This window comes from Chamaea fasciata, unplaced genomic scaffold (assembly GCF_029207755.1).
Source record: "Chamaea fasciata isolate MVZ Bird 193981 ecotype frontalis unplaced genomic scaffold, bChaFas1.0.hap1 SCAF_4, whole genome shotgun sequence".
Taxonomy (NCBI): Eukaryota; Metazoa; Chordata; class Aves; order Passeriformes; family Sylviidae; genus Chamaea; species Chamaea fasciata.
Window position 1 is genome coordinate 31,006,392 of NW_027094089.1, and position 23,537 is coordinate 31,029,928.

General features: G+C 38.0%; 1 protein-coding gene across 1 annotated transcript; it reads right to left on the reverse strand.

Moving 5' to 3' along the window:
- Window positions 1–569: 569 nt before the first annotated feature.
- On the reverse strand, window positions 570–23,364 carry TRIM23 (tripartite motif containing 23). Its single transcript, XM_066181214.1, has 11 exons — window positions 23,275–23,364; window positions 22,460–22,622; window positions 14,554–14,675; window positions 13,437–13,715; window positions 12,649–12,831; window positions 11,905–12,120; window positions 10,695–10,829; window positions 5,779–5,908; window positions 5,550–5,660; window positions 4,004–4,128; window positions 570–3,672 (listed from the first exon to the last, which is right to left on the reverse strand). Exons 1-11 carry the CDS (start codon window positions 23,362–23,364, stop codon window positions 3,493–3,495), a joined length of 1,734 nt encoding a protein of 577 aa, XP_066037311.1. The 3' UTR covers window positions 570–3,492.
- Window positions 23,365–23,537: the final 173 nt, after the last annotated feature.

Here is a 23,537-nt window from a genome sequence, read left to right on the forward strand (position 1 = left end):
ATTGCCCTTAAGGACTACCTCCTACAGGACTCTCTCAACTAGTTTCCTAAACAGGCCCTAGGTGTGCCCTCTGAAAATCCAATGTGGAAGAGCTGCTGACCCCTATTCTTACTTCTCCAACTTCTCCAAGAAGCAAGACCTCCTTTTGTGATCACTTTGCCGAAGAAAGCCTCCGAACATCACATCACTCACCCATCTTTCTCTGTTCACAAACAGCAGGTTCACAATGAAAGCTCAGATAAAGCTTCTCAACTTGTTGTGAATCTGGTTTGATAGGGTCCTGTTACTATGCTGTTCAGTTAAATCTACCCTATAAACAGTAACATTGATCATGGCTATTTATGTTCACACCACTGCACTCATAAAAGACTTGGCAATTTACACTTCTGCTAACTTCCTTTATGAATTGAAATATGATGCATGATAACCAAACTCATTGCCTCAAAAGTTGCTGCAACCACCAGGAAGTTTATCTTTAGTGAGATACAGGATCAGTAAGAAAAATTCTGCAAGAAGCTAAATGTAGCACACCTCTATTCTGAGATGACCTTAAAAAAAAAAAAAACCCAAACCAAAACAAAAAGGCAAGTTTATTAAAATTAGTTCTCAAGGTTTTACATAATTTTATTGAAAAGAAATTATTTTCTGGACAATGCAAATTGCAGCAGCTCATGAATTTTTTCTACTAAGAGCCCTTTCTTTAAAGGTATCTTTACATAACATCCCCATCTACTCAACACCCTCAGAACCAGACCCTCATAGCCCACAGTAATTTTGAAGACAGAACACAGAAACAGTGATAAAACATGACTGTTCAATTAGCCTAGACATACTGCTCTCCAGATGAGGTTCTTTAAAGAAAGCCACAACACAGTCACTGGATGTTGCATTTACTCAATTTCAAAATTACATCAAAATCCTTTGAAAAGTTAGTTCAGGCTTTCCAAACAGTTAGCAATGCTTTAGTGAGTTCTAGTTGAAGAAATACTCCAATTATATATTTCATAAGTCAGTACACTAAAAACTAAAGTTCAGTAAAACTGATGAAACAAGCTTAAATTTATAACTGGAGCAGTTTATATGTTGTACTAATGTATAATATGAGTAAACCTCTTAGTGTACTCTACCCTGACGAGTTCACAGACAAATGCAACACTTTCACATTTACGTCAAATCATCTGAAATAAATTCAATTTAAAAACACTTACATGGTAGCATTCCATGTCACAAGCAATCACTTGTACTCAAAAATATGCATGAGTGAGAATTCTTCCTTTGCCCTCAAATTTAATGTTACATAAAATACAAACTAGTCACTTGGAACATTTTGAAGTAGAACTATACTGAGCAGCATGTGTAACTGAAGCCTAAGCCAGCTGAAATAAAACTAAATCAGGATTCTAAAGAAATCTAAAGAATGCATGTCTTCTGTTAAAAATATTACAGGAAGAGGTATCTACCATACTTTGCAGAACTTGTTCGTATTTCAAAAAGAGCTGTTAACAGTCAGCCCTAACTAGGTCAGGGGCTGCTCTGCACTACAGGCTAAGCAGATGCTCAAGTCACAGTCACCAACTGTGTATTGTGCAAGAAGTTACAGGCTGGGAAGGATGAACAATTTTAAGTTTGGTATGTACAAAACCCCCACCTTTCACTCCATAACAAACAATCTCCAAATATATCAGGTTGTCTAAAGAAAGAGTAAATACTCTGTCTCAGTACCTGTACATGTGTAGGCACTGAAGACCACTTCACAAACATTAAACCATTTTAAAGCTTAGTGTTCCTTCAGGTATTATTCAAGTCATTAGACTTGCTGAATCTGAAGCTGCATTTAACACAATTTACCTGAAATTTAAGTAACAAGAATACTACAAGTGTCATTATAAGGAAGTAGTTACATTAACTGCTTCCTCTAGAAGTGCAAATGTATTCTTGGCTTTACCTAAGGTATATCGTAGCAATACAACATAAAATTCCTAATAATACAATGAAAGCAAAGCCACAGATAATGGGATACACTTTCTGTGCTAGGTGAGGTTTAGAGCTCTCATAGGTAAACACTTTTCAGCATGGCAAAAATATCTCCATGTCTGTGTAACAACACTGTTCACTTGCACTATCTGGTTCTCCTGATTCACCTCTACTCCAGTAAGAAAAGTGACGATACAGAGTTTTGATCTGCTGCTCACAGTCATTGTAGATCCTCTACCAACATGAAGATGGCCCATGGCATGGCTCCTTCAGTTGGCAGTGGCCATGGACTTAGAGAGAAGGGAAGAAGATTCTGGTGTGCATACCAGACAGATAAAATTGTTCGCAGAGCTGCATGTCCAGCAGAAAAAGAGATACCACTAAGTCATTGCAACCTTCTCCAAATTTAAACAGAACTACACCCGTATTTCATGTGTTTGTGAATGAGTAATCTTCAAAATTAGAAGCATTGGTGACAGTTCCATGTAGAAGATACAGTAAAAACTGAAAATCTAATTATGGAAGGTTTATATCACATTTTACCATCTACCCTTCTAAAGACTTATAATTAGTGTTCAATGGTTTTACATTGTGTTATTTAATATTTTAAGGCTACTACCTTAATCTGGAATCATGACTTCTACATGAAAGCACATAGCTGGACTGACATTACATTGTATTACTTCTTTAAGAAGTTTTTTTTTTTAATTTAATTTGACTTCTTGAGGAGTAAAGTTTATCTCTAAAGGCAGATTATGTCGTAAGTATGCATAAAACACTTTCACCTCAGTGTCACTACAGTATGTCCATAAATAATTCAGCATGAAAAACCCAACTAACCCCTGCCCCCAAGATATAAAACAAGTTGCTGAACAATGCCACAGCCCCTTTGCTCTGCAACATTTTTCTCTATTCTGAGTTTTCTTTGTGCAGTTATGCTGCCTTCCTGTAACAAACAAGGAGGTTAATAAATAATAAGGGAAGCATTTTCTTTACATGGTGTAGCTGCATGTAAGTTTCAATGCCACCTTTACATTTATGGAATCTTTCGATATTAAAGAGTAGCACCATTTATTTCTAACTAATAGAGCTGGCTATTCTAATAAACTTGAGATGGATTTTGGAATAGTTTCCTGGGGAAGTATTACTAAACTACTCAGAATCTTTATAACGCCAATTAACTACTGTAACCTCATTATAATTATTACATGAAATCTGAGGCATATTTTATCAGGAAAAGAATTTAAATTGTAACAATAGCATGAAAAGGAATTTCAAGGCATCCTTGTAACACTCTTCCATTCCCACTAAATGTAAATGTATCAACTTTCAAAACCACTATAATGACACAAGTTTACTGAACTAATTATCCAATCTAGGATGAAGGTTTATATTCTTTTGTAACTGCCAACTTAAATCAAGTCCCCTCTTCAGAGAGCAGACCTGGTGACAACACCCTAAATTGTGCAAACAAAACCAAACCATAAACTACAACATTAAATTGCAGCTGATGTAAAGCTAAGCCACATCCAGGACACCAGCAGCCACTAGCTGCCTTGAAAGCCAGTCCAACCCTTCATAAAGTCCTGTACCACTTCGGGCATCACAACCCTGAATATACCAGCTACGGCCACAGCAGAGTTTGTGGAGACTCAAAAGTTCTGTGATTTCTTCCACTGGAAGAGCACCTGCCACATCCTGCAAGAGAATCAGATACAAAGACTCAATTATTTTTCTATACTGTGTTTGAAGCCATTTTATTGGCTAACTCTGAAGCTATAGATCACAAACACAAAAGACAAATCAAACAGTTAAGCATTTACTACTCATTACCATAAAACCCCCCCTGGTTGTCCGATCTACTAGGCACGCTTAGCACCAGCATGTACTTGACCAGCATTACACAGATGGAAAATATCTACATTTTATGCTTTCCACATTAGCACTCCCTACCCACAGCAGAGGGTTCAGAGGGTTGGAATTTCAGAGACAAGCAGAGGAAAAGAGAGTAAAATCAAATCACAAGTACCTGTTTATTAGCAAAGATCAAAAGCAAGGCATCCCGCAATTCCTTCTCTGTTAATAATTTTGCAAGTTCACTGTATGCTTCACTGACCCTGTCTCTGTGACTGCTATCAACAACAAACACCACCGCTATGAAAGAAGGAGAGAAACATTTTACATGCATTCAAATATAAACTGCAAAACTAGCTTTCAGCTTACACAATTCCTTTTTTCTAGAAGCTTTCTTTGTGAAGTTTCTCAGCAGTATATAACTTCAATTTTAAATCCAGGACAACTGAGAAATTCCTTACATACTTCTATATTTTAAACAGAAGTCTAGAATTCATACTAAAAGAGGGAAAAAATCTCTAGTTTTTTTTTCCTAGTCTAATATAAAGGCCATGATATTTTAACTACTTATGTCTAAAACCAGATTTACTATGCATGGATTAAGTATCTCAGTTTAAACCACTTCTTGATCCATTTATACTCCATTAACTCCCATATGGCTGTTTCAGTTTCCCTTAATGGGCTGTAATATTCACAGCTTCAGCCAAATCAGCACAGCTTGCTTCAACTACAGACTACACAATCCAGAAAAGATGGCCAAGGACCCAACATAGCAGCATTAGATTTTATTGTCCACTAGAGAGTAACTAAGATGTCAGAAAGACTGGAGAGTCAAGGGGGCAGAGCTAGAGGACAGAATTTAAAACCAAGGGGTTTGCAATGAAAAAAAACCCAGAAGTAACCTACTGCAGTTATGTAGCAGGGTAACTGCTTAGCTTTCTCTCCAACATGCAGTTCCAAGGCAGGCATGATTCCACACTACTTCACACAGTATGTTTTAAGAGGACAACAGAAATCCCAAAATACAATTTTTAAAGGCTTGAAAGATGAGTAATTTAAACTGTTAAAGTTTGCATTTAAGGCTGAAATAAGGCACAAAGCGGAGCACATGAGCTGGTGTTTGTAATTCCTAAGTTTTAAAGATAATTGTGAATGAATCAATTAAGAGGAACTGCTTTCTGAACTGGAAAAAACCTATGGAGGATTTACTAAAAGACAACACAAATTTTTAAGTTGGCACTATATATACATCAATGTTCTCAAACTCAGTAATCTGTTCTATAATCAGTTACTACACTGCAAAAGCAAGTCAACAATTATAGAACTTGGTAGAATATTTTAAGTTGCTCTCTAAAGGCTCCTAAAAGCTGAGCATTTTCAAGTGCTATTTATATTTCATACCTGGCAAGTACTGCTTCTCACTATGCAGACTTTGGGACTCTGTACCTTGTCTGATGTCAGCTAGAACCAATTTAACAGAGGTTCTAATTTTGTTTGGCTCCATGAACTGTCTGATGGCTTTATGGGGAATGCACCTTTATCATGGAGTAGACACTTTCACCAACTGGATTAAAATTTATTAGCTCATGAATCTTAACAGCTGTATTTTGCATTAGATGAACAACATTCTACTGGCATAAATTATTTCTATTAATAATCTTTCTGGCTTTGAAACACAAGCTAGGAGACAAAATGCATTTTAAGAGCTGTATCAGTATTACCTTGTGTATTGAGATAATAATGTTTCCACAAAGGCCTCAATTTGTGCTTTCCTCCTACATCCCAAATAGTAAACTTTAAATTCTTGTATTCTACTGTTTCAACATTAAAACCTGGAATAAAAAAAAATTTAGTTTTACAGACCTGCTCTGTATAAACATAAAATAACCAGAATCAGTGGATAAATCAAACGTTCAGAAAAGTCATTACATTTAAATTGTAGCTACTAACCTATTGTTGGAATTGGCTGCATGAATTCATCTTGCTTTAACTTAAACAAAATAGTTGTTTTGCCAGCTCCATCTAATCCTAAAGTAACAACCCGAATTTCCATTTTTGGTCCAATATGTACCCTGTTGTCCTGGAAGAAACAGCATATATAAAACAACAGCAAAATTTGGAAATTCAATTTAGAAAAAACCCTTATGTTTAAGACGTGTTTTGTCACAATTTCTAAAATTATTAAATGGATGGCCTCCAAAAGTACAAAGCATAATCATCAATCACTTCTAGCAATAACAGAAACAAAAATATCCAGTAATCTCTGTACTGAACCTGTAACTTCTACCTAACCTACATGTCTTTTAGAAAGTCAGCCAGTTTCATGATAATATGTCTGTATTTGGTAAAATTTCAAATTCTTTCATCATTCTTGGCTGAGACCATGTGAGGAATTGTTTGTAGTAATTAATTAGAGTTCTCTGACCAGGAAATTCTTTTTTTCCCCGCTTTATTAATGCCTCCACCTAGAGAACTACTTCCTTGCTGGAGGTTCCACCACTTTACCTTGTCACCCTAAGCCTCTTCTGATCCTTTGCAACAGCAACATTATTAGCACTAGGCATTAATCTGAAATAGTAGAGAAAAGTAAACAAAACACCCCAAGTCTTACTTGGAGACAAGATATGAGAATCAACCTCCCTGTTTGTAGTTTACACCAAGCTGTTTTTAAGTATTGATGCAGATGACACTGACAATGTGATCAAATGGCAAAGCACAAATTCTAAAATAAACACATAGCCTGAGATTAGTATATATTCCTAAAACACATTTTAAGTACTTAGAACTGCTATCTCAATGAAACACCGTGGTTTTAATCACCAGAACTACATGGCAGTATATTTGTTTTCTTGCAAAACACCAGTTAGCACTGTGTCTGCTCCACAAAGCCTCTTATGTCTCCCTGCAGAAGAAATACTACTGAGTGCAAAAAAACACTACAACATCTCCTGGTAAAAGACCAACATGTCACCAGTGTGAGGATATATCTACACCACATGATGTGAGATATCAAACTATTTATCTTTCCATAAACACACAGATACACACAGAGGATTCATTATATATCTGGATATATTGTCATCATGACAAGCAACTGGATTCTCCCTTCTGTCATGGGAGAAGCAGCGTACTTCCAGAATAATCAATACAATTCAATGAGCTGATGCTATCACAGTCCTGGAAGAGAGTAAAAATACCTTGAGAAACTGCTTCTTAAAAAAATAAAAATTAAAAATATAATTATGCAACTACCACAATGTAAAAATCAGCAACACCATGAGTGTAAGTGCAAAAGCCAGATCAAAGGTTCATGTCATCAAATATGCTATCTGAAAACAGGCAAAGTTGGACATGAAAGTAAGAAATAGGGAAAGCACGTAATGATAACTCTCCTAAGTAACTCCCCTGTGCTTAATAGCTTGCAGCCCATGGATTCCCTGAGCCAACAGTGAAGCTTCTTCAATTAGCATATCGCGATGCATCATTCACCTAGGAAATTGTCTGCTTGCTGCTTGAAACCTAAATGAGCCTAGATGGTCCTTATCATAGAACTCCACAGACTACCTATACAGAATGAAATAAATGACTTTATTTGAATCTGTGAAATGAACTTGTGTAAGCTCAGCAGGTTCAGTGCTATTATTACACAAAGCAGATGCTCCAACACCAAAAGACTATTTCAGAATTGGAAAATAAAACATTGAGACTTAACTGCTTTTTAATAAATTTTGTCTAAGTTCTAGATATTTGGACTCAGAGCTGAAATTCAGTGACAACACTGCAAGACAACATGATTATCAGAATGGGCTATCTCATTCTGGAAAAGAAGAATTTGTGGGCAGATTTTTGACAAGCGCACCAACAGCAAAGGCGCAGAGAGAGAAAAAACACAAATAAGTACACAGAAGGCTCTGAAGAGTCTGAAAAATGCCATGCCTCCAGCACTCTTTTCACACTCAAACTTCAGTTCTGATTTTATCCAAATGAATCTCCCCCATTCTACCTGAAAGGAAGAAGGAAAAGCAGCAGCTTGGATAGCTGCTCAGTTTACAGGTTTCTTGCAGGAGGCAGCACCCTGACTATGGGCAGAGCTTGCTGACAGTGAGCCAGTCAGACAATCCTCTCATAGCTCCACCAGAAGCACTGGTCACCTCAACAGCTCCCATGGCTGGAGGGCAGAGGCAGTACAACTTAAATCATCAGGGAAATTTAGGAGACGACTGATGCTGTCAAATTTAGCCATCCTGTTGCAGTTTGCCTACTCTAAGGTTTAGAATGAAAACACGCTGTTTGTATTCCCTCAGAAGGAATCAAAATGTGTGACGGATGCCAAATTTCCACTTTTTGCACAAGTAATTCTGTCAAAAAAAAAAAAACACCCAACATTGCAAGAGAAGTTGCTATTCAGAAAACAGTGCATAGCATCTGCAATATGAGTCAGTAATAATGGACTATTCATGATCACAGCTAGAAACGGACATGAAAAAAGTCTCCCCTTGTCAATTGTATCAGCACCTTTAACTAAAATGTTGCTTTAAAACATGATGAATAGAACCCCTTTGTGTCTGTGTTTCCGGCAGCTGCATAACTTGATAGCATACTTAAAACCAGTAATCTTAGACTTCTATTTAAGCAAAACTTGTTTTCTTAAATCTCAGTGCAGAAAGTGCGGAAAAATTCCACAACTATGATCTTCACTTTTTTATCCTTGACCTCTTTCAAGAAATTTGATGAGACAAAAGATCTCTGTACAAGTTTACTTAATTATATCTTAAAGTGCTTTGCCTCTGATAGAATAGCTTCTTCTCACATAGTCGTACTGTTGGTAAGAGTTAGCAGTTGCCCATAGTTAGTGTAACATCATAATAAGAATTTATCTGTCAATTTCAGGCACTGTTAATAACATTCTTGTATATAACATTCTACAGCCACTACACTCATTTGACAGAACACAATCTTCAAATAAGGGTCGTGCTCCTGGGTGAGGAGCCATTTCCTTGCCACCAAGCTAAGTACATGAAGACATCCAACCAGAATTCTCAAAATCCTCCCTTCAGAGCTTGTATGTGGCAGTTCCCTAGCTGGCTTAGGAAGAGGAAATGGCACTATGCCTGGTTTTTTGTGTCATCAGTGAAACAAAAAAAATACAGGTAAGATTTAGTAATTTTCAAGAATGAAAAGGACTTCTCCCTCCCCTTCTTTAACCTCCACAACTTTCATTGGATATTAAATGTTCCTCCGATCTGGTACTGTCTGAAATGCTCTTTTACATTTTATAATGGATGCAGCCTTCAGTGTACACCAGCTCCTGAGAGAGACTTTTCCAGTAATATAATAACAGTTTACAGTCTTTTATCTGAAAATTTTACTTCTGCCTAATATCTGTTGCCAGGTCCAGATCTTTCCTGTAAAACAAGCCTCACTGCAAGTCACAATAGTGGCCATCATCCTAACAGTAATCTAAAAACCCTAATCGAAAAACACATTGTCGAGAAAGAGAACATTAAACTTTATCAGACATGAGGAAACAAAGTAAGAGACTGATGGAATTACTTTCATCTTATTTTTTCATGGCTGCTGCTGTTTTAGTGAAAAATTACACTGGCTTTATCACCTTTGAAATTCAGAAATTAACCTTCAGAAGACTTCACACAAATACAAATTGTTACAAGAGAAAACCAAGTCTTCTGGGTCCCCCAAGCCTATTTTAGGCCTCCTGTAACATCTTAGCTGGCTCCCATCATTCTCTTTCCAAATGCTCAGAAATTCACAATCAAAATTCTCCAAGTCAGATAAACAGCTGTAGAAGCCAAAAGCAGACATCCAAAATGCCCCTCTGACAGCAATTCTACATCTGTGAAATGTGATTATTACTTCATTCATGGAATAATGAGCGTGTGCAGAAGAGCTTTCATTGGCCCTACCAGCTCTGGTCTCTGCTGAATAGGAATGAGATAGGCAGAAGTGAAAATGTTGCATTAGCACGGAAATTCGAATATACTGAGGTTACAAAATCAATTATTTTGAAAAAATTTAGTTTCTCAGGTCAGCAAGAACTGACACAGAATCCCTTTGAAAGCATTCACTTCCTTACAGTAAATGCTTCCACAGCTACAGTTAAATTCTCATTTTTGTCTCAGCAACAATACATCCTCTTCCTCTTTCACCCATTCAGAACCAAAAAACTCCTATACATCAAAGTACCTCTTGTTCCTTGAGTTTCAAACTTACTATCCTATGAGGAAAGTATCATAAATACTAAATACACCAAATAGAAGTACCATTATCAAACTTTGAATAATTTCATCCCTTTCAAAGAAAGTGGTACTGAAATTATACTGAGGCAATAAAACCCAGAACTGCTTAGAAGATGAACCACGTCTAAGCAAAACTATCAGTGAATACAAAGCAACTGTAAAACAAATGACTGTTTAATGAACCGTAAGAAATACATTTTTTTAAACATTATAAACTGAAAGTTATAATAGTAGTATTGCATATAAAACAGGTGAGCAATTTTCAGGAAATAATCAGATATGTTTCCAAAGAAAGGTGTTTCTAGAACTCAAAAATGCTATCCAATTTATTTAAAAGAAAACAGCTCACGTTCAAACAAAGTTACTGATACAGTCAGCTTCAAAAGAACATCACTCACCCTAATTATAGCATCACAGTGGTTTGTTGCTCAAATAACAAATTGCACTCATCAGGTGATAAGACACTGTGGCTCCAACTGATACTGAATTGCCTCAACTTATTGCAAGAAATATGGCATCATAATGTAAATATATTATTCCAGCTTTGTTTTACATTAGGTTTGGAACTTCATTAAGTGGATAGCTGTACTTCCATGAGATTAAGAATACCTTTGTAAAAGTGACAGGTATGCTAGCATCCAGCTGTACATGATCTGCAAGTTCTGTAAACTGCTGCTGCTGTTTCTGTAATGTCTCTAGTAATCTTGTAATTTCCTGTTTGGCCAACACTACTCTGCAGTCATCCTGAACAGACAAAGAAAACAAAAGCATGCCTTTCCTTTAGTAATTTACTTAAACATACCACAAATACAATATAAATATGATTGCTAGAAAGAAGGCATTTTGAACAGAAACACTCTACTTCAAGAAATTAAAATTTACAAAATAAATCTATTTAAAATTGCAATACAAATATAAATATCTTAACAGTTCTCCTTAAGACTAATAGATACTAAATAGTTCCACAGGTTAAAAAAAAAAGAACTTTCTTTATGAGCCACCTAGGAGTAATATAAATTATAAGAAACAACAGTAACATTATAACATATAAGGAACATTTGTATTTTTCATATATCATTCAAACAGATGGAATTGAGCAACTACTTTGCAGCATATAGCAACACACTTAGGAGGAAAATATTAGTATCCACCCATTCATGATCAGAACATTTGTATAGTTAAACCTGACTATGCAACCAAACAAAAGCTCTAAAAAAATCTGGAAAAAAAAAGTACAAATAACACATTCATGAAGTAGCTTCTCACACTCAGTTTACTATTTGCTGCACATACTATTTACTTTTTCCTATCATTAAACTGAATGAGTAGGGGATCAGTAAGAAACTCTCACATAGCCATTTTCTTCATACATTTAAGATGCTGAATTACCCATGTTACAAGTGCTACTGAAAGTGATTTAATCCTAGAACATATTTTCCTACCAGTCATCTATGACAACTAGCTTCAAACATCTAAACTTGTAACTGCAACTGTAAAATCCTTAAAATAAATTCTGTAGGGTTTTTTTTTTTGCTTCAGTCTTGTCTTGCCTTCCCACTAACCTCACAAATACCAGAAAGTACTCCAGAAAAGTCATGCCACAGGGTTTCCAGCAAATGGAGGACTCTACACTTTTGTACTGATTATCTTTGCCTAACACTCCCTTGTAATGAATACTTAAATCTCATGTTATATCATGATTGTTTTAAACTTATAAGAAAATAATGGAGAATACCAACTGAACTCTTTTTTTGTAGTCTAAACTTAATTTGCAGTTCTACGTATTTTGCCATATGCTACAGCTCACTTGCCAACCTACCTGTTGTAAAGTCTTTTCACAGTGAAGGCAAGCTGTTGAAACCTGTGACAGGAGAATAGTCATGTCTTCTTGCTGTTGCCTAAGCCAAATCAACTTCTCTCTCACATGAGCATCAACAACACTAAGAGCCATTTCCTCCTGACGACAAAGGGTTTCATGAAGATCAGAAAAATAGGCTCGGACACACGAGCGAGCATTCTCTGCAGTTCCTGGTACCTAGAGCGTTGCAGCAAGAAGATCCAAGAGATGAAGGACATCAGTTGATTCCAGAAGCAAACTTTTAATTTTATTCCAGATTCTAATTTATTTTCACATCTCCTTAGCTACATCACAGTTCAAGTCCCAGTTAGGGCTGATAAGATTTCTGTATAATACAAAAACACTACTAGAAGTTATTCCTATAATCAAGTAACTCAATTGCATGTATAAATACCTTACTAAAAATCACCAGGGAAAAAAGCCTTAACAGTATTATACCACCCGAGAACATACACAGTCTGTTTACTAGCAGTTACACAACTTTTCCATCTGCCTCCATATTTTCATGTAGTTTAAAAACATTGTAACACACAAATTCCCATATGTATGCTGACCTAAATCTCAATACTGACTTGCTAGATAAAAGACCTTGAAGTCTAGTCCTATAAAACCTATGCATATTCAAAGAAAGTCTTTATCCTGGTTATTGCAGAAAAGCCAACAATCTGTGCATGTGGGGGAAATAAAAATTTTTAAAAAGCATACATGTTCAGTATGGGCTATTCCAACTCCATCTTCAACTATTTGTTCTCCTCCTTCTATATGCTGAACAATTCCAACTAATTTCCTGGAATAATCTGAGATTTCTTCTGTGAAAGTTCTTATACAGTGAGCCATGTCTAAAATGGATGCACGAATCTGGTTCGCTTCTGGTTCCAAGACAGAATGCTATTAATTAAAAGCAACATATTAAACATCAATCATAATCATCTTCCTCAATAATATTTTCTATTCTACTACATAGTTAATATACATGTGCAAGTATAGGGGCACTTATTTACACATACACAGTAAAGCCAAATAAGAACTTAAAACCATCTTGCAATTTAATAATACAGTCAGGAATTACAGATTATGCTGAAACTAACTCAGACATCTAGCAATTACACAAGTAAACAGAAACTTGCCTGTTACTCATAATTTATTATAAAAAAGGATAGCTACATTGCACCAGTGACGTGATGTGTATGTACTGTCTGCACTATGAAAACAGCTTTTAAAACTGGTAGGTCAATGTTATAAGAAGTTCAGAAAAGCAGCAGATAAAGGGACTGTCCTTCTTCATATATATACATTAGTAAGTCATTGAGTTCTTAGAATTTTTTTTTCTTCATTTTACTATGGCAACTCTCTAACATGAAGGGAAAATTAAAGAATGGGATGAACACATCAAGAATCTATCCTCCTTTCTTCACAACTTTTTGCATTTTAATTGGATAAATAATTATGCAAGTCACCCCATGGCACGACTAGAAATTAATTACTAGCAGTACCTTGTGACCTTGATGCTTCCCATATTCTTTGCAGACACAACACATGAGAGGACTCGCCTGGCAGCCCTCTTCTAAACAAACAAACTCAATGGCATGAACTTGGTGCTGGCAGCACATGGTCTTCTCATGAGGCTTATCAGCAAGGGGTACACGCCTGTGCTTGGCCAGAGTCTTGGTAGAATGAGTGAGCTGGGAACAGTCTGCACACAGGTGAGTGGCACAAACAGTGCAATACACGGATGCAACATGGGCTTCGTCTTCATCGCAACGAATGATACTCTAACAATGAGAAACAGGCAGAACTAAAGGGGTTAACACTCAATCCCAATAACAGAGGAAAAATCAGAAGACTTGTCAACAGTACAAGCTTTCTTTAAAAGTTACACACCTATAAATATTTGGACTACTTTTAAACTTGATTACAAGTTTGCAACAAACTTTTTGAAAACAAAAGTTTAAAGCATTCAGTGACTTTATAAATCCAAGCTTCAGTGCAAGTTGTAAAGGTTTGGAGCAGAAAATAAATCAGGCTCTACAAACTTCCTCCAAAGCAGTTATTACAGAACAGAGAATTAGTCATAGAAAAACAAAACACCAACAGTCAAATAAGCACTTCGGAAAGTTATCTACATCTAGAATGGCAATGCAAGATATGTTGTACATCAGCTGTTAATACTGAAATGATAAAAGCAGCTAGTTTTGGAAATGAAGTACTACATGATGTAATAAAATAACTATAAAAGGCAACTATTGACAAGAATAGCTGAAGTCTTTAGAAAGAATTCCTAAGGAGTTTTAGAAAACTGAGCTTATATGACTAAAACTAAAACATCAAAATGAGTAACCTTTTCTAAAAATCCTAAAGGTATAAAAAAGGGGGGGAAATAGTACGCATGTTTATTAATACCAGTTTATTTTCTGCTTTAGTCAAGTATAAATTAGCATTTAATTATGATCAATTAATTGAAGCATTAATACTAGATACTGGAAGAAAATAACAGTATTATTGGTGAAGTTACATTTGGCAAAGAACTGATTTTCAATCTTTTTCCTATTTAGAAATAACTTCTAGCAAATGCAACTTTCTGGGTTTTGTTTCTTATTTAAAACTCAGTACCTCTCCAGACAGACCAATGCCTTCTTCAGCTGTCCCACACTGCCCAGCAGGTCCATTCTGCAACCGTTCCAAGAGTTCCAACAAGGCAAAGTTCTTTTTCAATCCCCAGACACCAGAATCTCCTATTTTTGGCAAAGAGTTAAACAAAGGGGAGGAGAGGAAGAAAAATCTCAAGCACATGTAATTTTGAGAAATTTCACAAAATACAGCTGACATTTGGGCAAATATTAAGAGCACATCAACTACATTAATATTAACAAAGTGAGATACAAGCATCATTTTTTCTGCAAGCTACCTCCATCTTCTTCCTTCCTTCGATTATTGAGCTATTTAATATTTATGCAGATTTTCCCTACTTAAAAGGTGCCAAGATAATTAAAAATTTAGTAAAAATACTTGTAAAATAATCTGCAATAGCTAACAACTAAAAAATACAAGGAATACGCAAACACTGTGTATGATAAAAATTATTCTTTTCAGAGGTATAGTGAGCATTTCTACTGTACTAACAGAAGCCATCAAGAATTCCCTACTGAGAAACCTTACACCCTGTACCACAAGATGCAACACCAATTGCAGATCTCATGCCAGCAAAATCTAAGTAAGAGTTAAAACACTATTCAGAAAGAAAACCCACGGTACTACACTATTCGATAAAAAGATATATCACTCATACTCCCTTGAGTAATGGAGAAATCCATGTTTACTCCTAGATGATCCTGATTTTGTAGAAGTTAACATGAAGCAATGAGATGAGAAGCAAAATCAGAACTGTATCCCAATAACTGCTGCTAAATGGTAACCATATAGTCCACAGAGCATATGAGAATCTTCAGAGTTGCGTCTTCAAGGAATTGTTATCCCTTGACTTTTTTCCAGTGTAACTGTCATAAATTCAATTACATTTTCTCTATTGCAAGGAAAAGGTGGCTCAAGAGATCAAGCATCATCTCTGAGCACTGGATCATTATTTTTTAACCACAACAAAATCACAAAACCATTGAGGTTGGGAGGGTCCTCTTCATCATTTTGCCAAGGTCACATGGAGCTGGTTGCCCAGGACCACACACAGGCATCTTTTGAAGATCACCAGGGAGGGAGATGCTATCACCTCTCTGGGCAACCCATGGCTGCCTGGTTAGCCTGGTTACTCCTACAGTCAAAATTGTATCCTTATATGCAGATAAAACTTCTGCATTTAAGTTTGTGCACAGGACACATCAGCTATCTATATGAACTCATGGAAACAGTATTCCCCAAAGTTTTCCCAGAGAGCCCAGACTACTTGAATTGTCCGGTTGTTCCAGGTTGTTTCATAACTCCTAAACTATGCTGCCCTATGGCAGTCTGGTAGAAGCATGTGCCCTTCATCCTTCTGGAATTCAGTGTCATCTCACTGATCTTTTACTGGCATTAAGTTTTACTTCTTCACTCCACAGACTTCGATTTATCATTAGAGTGAAAGTGAGGTTCTAAATAACCAGACAGACAACAACTACACAGTTATGAGAAATATCCAGTTGGTAACCACTGGATACTTAATTGCTTTACGTAGCTTCCAGTTTAACTTCATGAAACTTTCTTCCCTAGTCCACCTTCCTCACGGTTTAAAATATGGACCATCATACTCTGCTTTGAATTTGGCCACCGAGAATTTATGTGCCTCACTGGCTAAAAGCAATAAAGGGATGATAAAGTTTTCCTATAGCTATAAATAGGAGGATTTTTAACTATTTTATCCTCCAACACTCTCAATGAGTATAAATCAACACTGATAACCTGTTTAAAAACATATGCTTACCAGTGAAGACCACAGATTTGTTGCTTCCAGAAATGAACCTATGAAAGCACTGGTTAGTCATTTTGAAGTGAGATATAAAGCAAGGTGGTTCAAAAAGTCAGTGAACTCTGCAGTTATCAGTTCCATGGTGGAAGCCTTGTCCGCTACAGAGAAGCACTGCATTCCCAACACCCAACCTAAGATCAGTGCACTCCACAAAATAAGCGACAAACAAACAAACAAAATATTTTGACTTTTACTTATCACATCTTGAAGGAGTTTACAGAAGGTAGGTTTTGTCCCTCCAAAACTACACTAAGCCTGAGCAAAGTCATCTGCTTTGATACATTCTGACCTCAGAGCTTAGTCATTCTTTAGCTTGAGCACTCCTAGCAAGATCACTGTTTTTTTCATAACACAGAACAAGGAAGAGCCACCTCTTATTACAAGCTGAAGAAATAGAGAGCACAATATCCACTTTCAGAATTTAATTTACATCAAAACAGTTTGTAAACAGGGTCTGGATTTGCTAAATATGTATCTAGACAGACTAACACCGAGAAAACAAAGCACTGAAAATGGCTACTACTGGCAACGTAGTTCTCTTCTAGGGCTTAGCACTTTCCCACAGCAAACTAACTGCGCACAACCTTCAGCCTCTACAGCACACAAAACAGTCACATTAACAACACACCAACGTAATGACTGCTGATACTAACACGGACCTTCTGTTTTCAGATTAGCTACTAATCCAGATCGCCATGAATAGCCCAGTATAAATGGATGTACATGTACCAAAAGGATAAACCTACTTAAGTAAGAGATTATAGTTCCTAGTCTTTAACCAAACACTATCTTAGCCTTTAGGCAAACACTGGGTAAGGCTGAGAGAGGAATGAGCTACTCAATCGTTACAGAATTTCTTACAAAAGTCTTTTCTTTCACAAGTTTTACTGTTTATTAAAAAAACCCTAGACACTCAGAAGTACTCTTCTCAGTTTACAACACTGTATGTGATTTTAATCATGTTAGTTCTATTCCATGTCTAGCAGTGAAGAGAAAGTCAAAACAGAACTAATTTACTGAATTGTAACCAAGAAGATCAGAAAAGATAAGTCTGTAGCTATTCTGCATTTCTTTTTTGGTTCATAACTCTTAAGACATCTTGAAAAACAAAGATACACAGCTCTTACATTCTTTCTATTATGTATCATGAGACTTGATAATACCAGCACTAACAATTGTCTCACATGTCCAACTTGGTCACAGTTTAAAAACAAGCAAATCCTACATGCTAACTTTTAATCTACTAAAAGAGAATTTATAACCAGCAACTATCCATCCTATAAAACATAGAATTACAGAATAATCTTCAGCTGGAAGGGACCAATAAGGATCACTGAGTCCAACTCCTGGCCCTGCACAGGCCATTCCCAATGGGAATGTTTGCCTGAGAGTATTCTCCAAACACTTCTTGAACCCTGGCAGACTTGGTGCTGTGACCACTACCCTGGGAAGCCTGTTCCAGTGCCCAGCCACCCCCCGTGTGAAGAACCTTTTCCTAATATCCAAACTAAAGCCCCCAACACAACTTCAGGGCATTCCCTTGGGTCCTGTCACAGCTCACCAGAGATAAGAGACCAGTGCCTGCCCCTCCTCTTCCCCTCATGAGGAAGTTGTGACTGCAATGGGGTCTCCCTTCAGTCTCCTCCAGGCTGAACAGACCAAGTGACCTCGGCCTCCCCTCACACAGGTTCCCCTCAAGGCCCTTCACCATCTCCATGCCCTCCCCTGGACACTCTCTAGTTCTGTCCTTCTTACACTGTGGCACCCAGAGCTGTCCCCAGCACTGGAGGTGAGGCTGCCCCCGGGCAGAGCACAGCAGGACAATCCCCTCCCTTGCCAGGCTGGAGATGCTGTCCCTGATCCCCCCAGGACACACTTGGCCCTCCTGGCTGCCAGGGCACTGCTGACCCACGTTCATCTTGCCATCAGCCAGGAGCCCCAGGTCCTTTCCACGGCACTGCTCTCCAGCTGCCATTCCCCAGTCTGTCTGTACATCCAGGGTTGCTCCATCCCAGGTGCAGAGCCCGGCACTTTCCCTCACTCTGGAACTTTATATGGTTGGTGATTGCCCAGCCCCCTCTGCACGGCCTCCTGCACAGAGGGAGTCAGCAGCTCCTCCCAGTTTTGTATCTTCTGTGAACTTCCTATCCCTCCCAGTCCTGCACCCAGTCATTTAAGAAGATGCTGAAGAGCACAGAGCCTAAGGTGGAGCCCTGCGGAGCCCCCCTGGTGACAGGTCCCCACTCTGATGTCACCCCACGCACTCTAACCCTTTGAACCTGACCCATGAGCCAGCTGCTCTCCCATCACATGATGTGTTTGTCCATCTGAGTGCTGGACATTTTGTCCAGCAGGACACTGTGAGTGACAGTATTGAAAGCTTTACTGAAATCCACAAAGACCACACCAACTGGCTTCCCCTCATCAGCTAGGTGGGTTACCTTGTCATAAGCATACATTCTCATAAAAAAAGTCATGTATCATTTCACTGGTATCTATCACAAAGTTTACATATTTGCAAAAATGGGACTTTGCTCCTTTTTACTCTAAATCTACCTATAAAATTTTAAGGTACTTGACACACACGTTTTCAACACAACTGACCAAGTGCTCATTTTATATATAAGATCATTAAAAGGTGAGTTGTGTAAATACATCCATCTACTCTCTTGAATTTTACCTCAAATTCTGCTTTGATCACAAATGTAATAGAGTCTAGTGATCTCATCCTTGTGCCTACAAAGGATGTTTGTGCCCATTACAAAAATCATTATGCATTCTGACTGTCATCTGAAAAGAAGAACAAGATATGAATAGCAGGAAATGTGTCAGCCAGGAACGAGATAGTGACAGACAGAAGATATTAAGACTGACTCCAGCTTACAATACAAATGTCAATTTCAAAAGCATGAAGCTTGACTGCAAAAGTATTATAAATAATGAAAGGGATAAAGGAAAAACTTTTGTCTAAATGTCTAAACAGATTTGAGAGAATGCTTAACTGCATTTTCTTGCGCAGTATTTTTAAGTTTCAGCTTGGCACTCAAACACTAGCAAAGGCATGTGTAAAGCAACACAAATCAGATGGATACCATGAAGGATGCCATCACCTGCATATCTCTGTGAACAAGTTTTAATGATAGAAAATAAGTTCAGCTCTGTAGTAATGGTAGATAGAGAGAAACTCCAAAACTGTAACAGAAGCACATTTTCCCCAAAAACACCCTGGTCCACAGATTAATTAAAACCCCAGAGCCCAACAAACACCACCACCACCACCAGTAATTCAACACAGGAAGAGAGAAAACAGTTTGCAAGAAATTATTTGCCTTTTCTCCCAAATTAACATACTTTAAGGAAAATCTTGGAGAGGAGTCCCTTTTTCTACAGACACCATTTATTGGATTTTCCCCCACATAAACTGTCTGAATCAACAATCCCCAGAATACATTATTTCAAAATCCTGAAAATCAAACAAACTTTTCCATTGCATCTTTTTGGTTAAAAAAATGTTAATCCAATTGAAGACAACAGTTCACATAACTTCAGAATGTATATAATAATTTAAAATTTTCCATTAGAAGATTATTCACAGGCAACTTCACTAAACAATTCTTTAAAAACCCAACAAAAACAAATGTTTTTTCCTATTCTGCAATGCAGAATGGTTTGGGTGAGCTTTAGTCCTATTTGTACACTACAAAATGCTTTCTCTTGTAACAGGATTCAATGAAATATTAGAAAATTTTGCTAAGCATCTAAATGTTTCAATTTCCAGTTGCAGAACACGTATTTCCAAAAATCCTGATTCACAAAGTACTTCTAACCCTGCCTCACATGCAGCTATATATAGAAAGAAGAGACAGCCCTGTACATTTAAATCAAGAGTCCAGTTCTAAAAAATACAGCTACATCTACCCATATACAGATCCCCCAGTAATTATTTCAAAAAGTTCCCAAGATTATTTAGGAAAACTTGGACGAATATAGTATTAAATGCTTTAGAAATAAGAGCAAAGGAAAAAAATGAACTATAGTTTACTTTAGACCAACTGAAAGTCTCCACAAAATGCATAGTTACTGATTTAAGAAACTGTTCAGCACAGGTAGCTTTATGTCCTAATTTTACAGCTTTTCTTTCAACAAAATTTTCTCTTGGCAGTGGCTTTATAATCAAGATTTAGATACTAAACAGCTCTCTGAGACTAGAAAACATTACTTAATTAAATTCATTAAATGGTGGAATGGCAATAGGGTGAACATGGAATGCACCTTCTCATATCCTCCAACGGAGGGAAGTACAAAAAGTTTCCCTGGGCCCTGAGTTCTCCCTCCCCACTCGTAAGCTCTAGAACAAATCAGACAAGTGCAGCAAATTTAACCAATAGCAGCAACTACTAAGTGATTAGAGCAAGCCAGAAAACATACAGATGTCTGAAAGAAGGGCTATGATGAGTTGCACTCCACAAAACATCCTGGTTTTATATCCTGGAACCAGTAATATGTCTCAAAGCTCTTGGATATGGAAAGACTAAAAGTGCCTATGACCTCCCCCTGCCACAGATCACCAGGCAGAACTTTTATTCACAGAAGTATTTTTATTTTTAAGCTGTTTTGCTAAGATTTTCTACCCATTACTTTTGTGAGCAACTGTTGATCACAGTGCATCCTTCCTCTTTCTAGTGTTAGGCAGTAGGATTATTATCCCTGATTAATAAGGATCCTGAAGCTTTTCATCCTTGTTCCTAACTGTGGGGGTCTTGGAGTTTTAATAACATTTCACTGCCCTTCATCAAAAGCTCCTCAGAAAGATGAAAAAACCCATCTGCAAATGCTTTTGCTAAGCTTCCTTTTCATCAAACATGAAACACACTGAAAAAATATGACAGGATCCTTTCAGATCCCTGGGGAAAATTGTGTAATAAAAAGTAAGAAGCAACAAGCTCCCCATCATAATAAAAAAAAAAGCAGTGGTCTTGGACAAAAATGTTTCATAACAACAGGACTGAGTGTTGTGCTCTAACATTCTCCCTCTAAAAGCACAGTTTAAGAAATCCTGTGCAGCTGTACAGTCATAGATAAGAAGTCAAACAAACCATTACTCTTTCAACCACTCTACTAGATTGGCAATCATTCATGATTCTCATACTTAACCATCTTCCTCTGCCCAGAAAACAGACCCCTCTTTCATACGAGACTGATATTTCTTTTCCTGATTTCTATCTTCAGAAAAACATCCTGCAGAGAGCCTTAATATCCCTAGCAGATTCTCGTACAGCAAAGTCAAGTGAATTTGATACCTAAACATTTCTTTTATGGTTTACCAGATTAGAGATGTCCTTTTCTAAAGGTCCTCCTTTCAACAGGTTTATTTTTCCTCCAGTGCTATCCAAAACTGCTGGAGCCAGTTCTATTAAATTGTTCTTTTTTGTTACAGTTTCATCTGATAACTTGTCTTCTCTATAATCCCATGTTGACTAGGTAATTCTTATTCTGAAGAAATTCTATGCATATGTCATCTTTTGCTGAAAATAAACTTCCACTGTAAGAAAAAAAGCTTTATCTTATCTTTCAAATACCATGTGCAGACATTCCTAGAGTAGGGAAATTCCTGTTAATAGCTTGCCACTACCAAATATTGCACGCATAGAAGTCATTAGCATTGTAAAAACCAGGTTTGTTATCGCTGATCCTTCCCTCCAGATCGCTTAATCATTAATTCAGACAAATGTGTTGGTCAAAAAAGTTACCTACTCAATTGCATGTGTTTAGTGTTTAGGATAATAGGAAACTAATACTCATTCAGGAACCTTTACAGAGAAAAATTAAACAGAGTAGTCCCTTTATAAATAGAGGGGTACAAGAAGATGTCCAAGTAAAAAGCATGTAAGCCCAGGTTCAAGAACATAAAGGCAAAATCTTCATTTTCTTTTCTTTACTGCACATTCGTTATTTGGAAATACTATCACTAAGTGGAGCACTAAGAATCCGTGTCAAGCACGATCTTCTAGATATCCTTGACTGACAGGTTTCAAGAACGTCAAACTTCTGTTTTCTTACCTAGTTCAGTGACTTGTCGATCAAAAGGACAACGAACTGCCCTGCCGTGAAGGGGAAGGCGGGTAAGACAGTCGTGGCAGACAGTGTGGCCACACAACAGCAGCCGGGGAACTTTGTCCCCTTGCAGAGAAAATACATCTTCACAGACCCCACACTCAAGAACCTGTAAGTTAAAAAAGACCATGTTTGGTTTTGAGCTAATTAAAAAAGGAAAACTTCGCGCAGTAAGCGATATGACTGTTTATTTTACAGACGTTCATGCAATCACAGCACATAAGCTGAGTCAGTAATTTTGCTTTATGCGTGCAAATAACGGTCACACTATTGATTCTGCAAAAGTAAATAAACAACTAGACACAAACAGAACATTTTAACTCCTCAGCATCCTGTCTGACCACCACTAGTTCCTACCCCACTTCACTTAATACACAGCCACAAGAGAAGCCTACTGCTCAAGAGGCACAACCAGCAGAAACATCCTCGCAGGAAAAGGAAACGGCCAACAAGACCCTGCCTGAGCAGAGTGTTGGCCGGCGGAGTTTCCCTCGCAGATGATGCTCATAAAGAGGTCAGACACACCAAGCGAGCCACCTAACAAGCTGCAAACGCAGTACCGAGCTACTGCTGTACTGAGGTACAGCTACAGCTGCGGGCCGCAAAGAAATGCAAAGCTGATGGTCATATAGAAAGGAAAAAAAAACCCAAAAACCAGCCCATAAGCCCGGCACCCAGGGGACGCATCCTGTACCACGGGCGTCCCGCGCCCCGTCGTCGTCCGGCCCCGCCACAGGAGCTGGGCCGAGCCGCCGCCTCACCTTCACCGCAGCGCCCGCCGGGCCGCGACCCGCACCGCCAGACCCGCGGCCGCCCTCCGGCCCGGCCTTGTTTACAGCCAGGGCCGCCATCTCGGGGAGGGCGGAGCGGAGCGGCCCCGCAGGAAGGAGCGGGGAGCCGCCACCGCCGCACGCACCGCCCCGGCGGGCGCAGGCACCGCCCCGCAGGCCTGCAGAACTGCGGAACTGCGGAATTACAGAACCGCAGAACTACGGCTCCCACCGTCCCCCACAGAGGCCCCGGC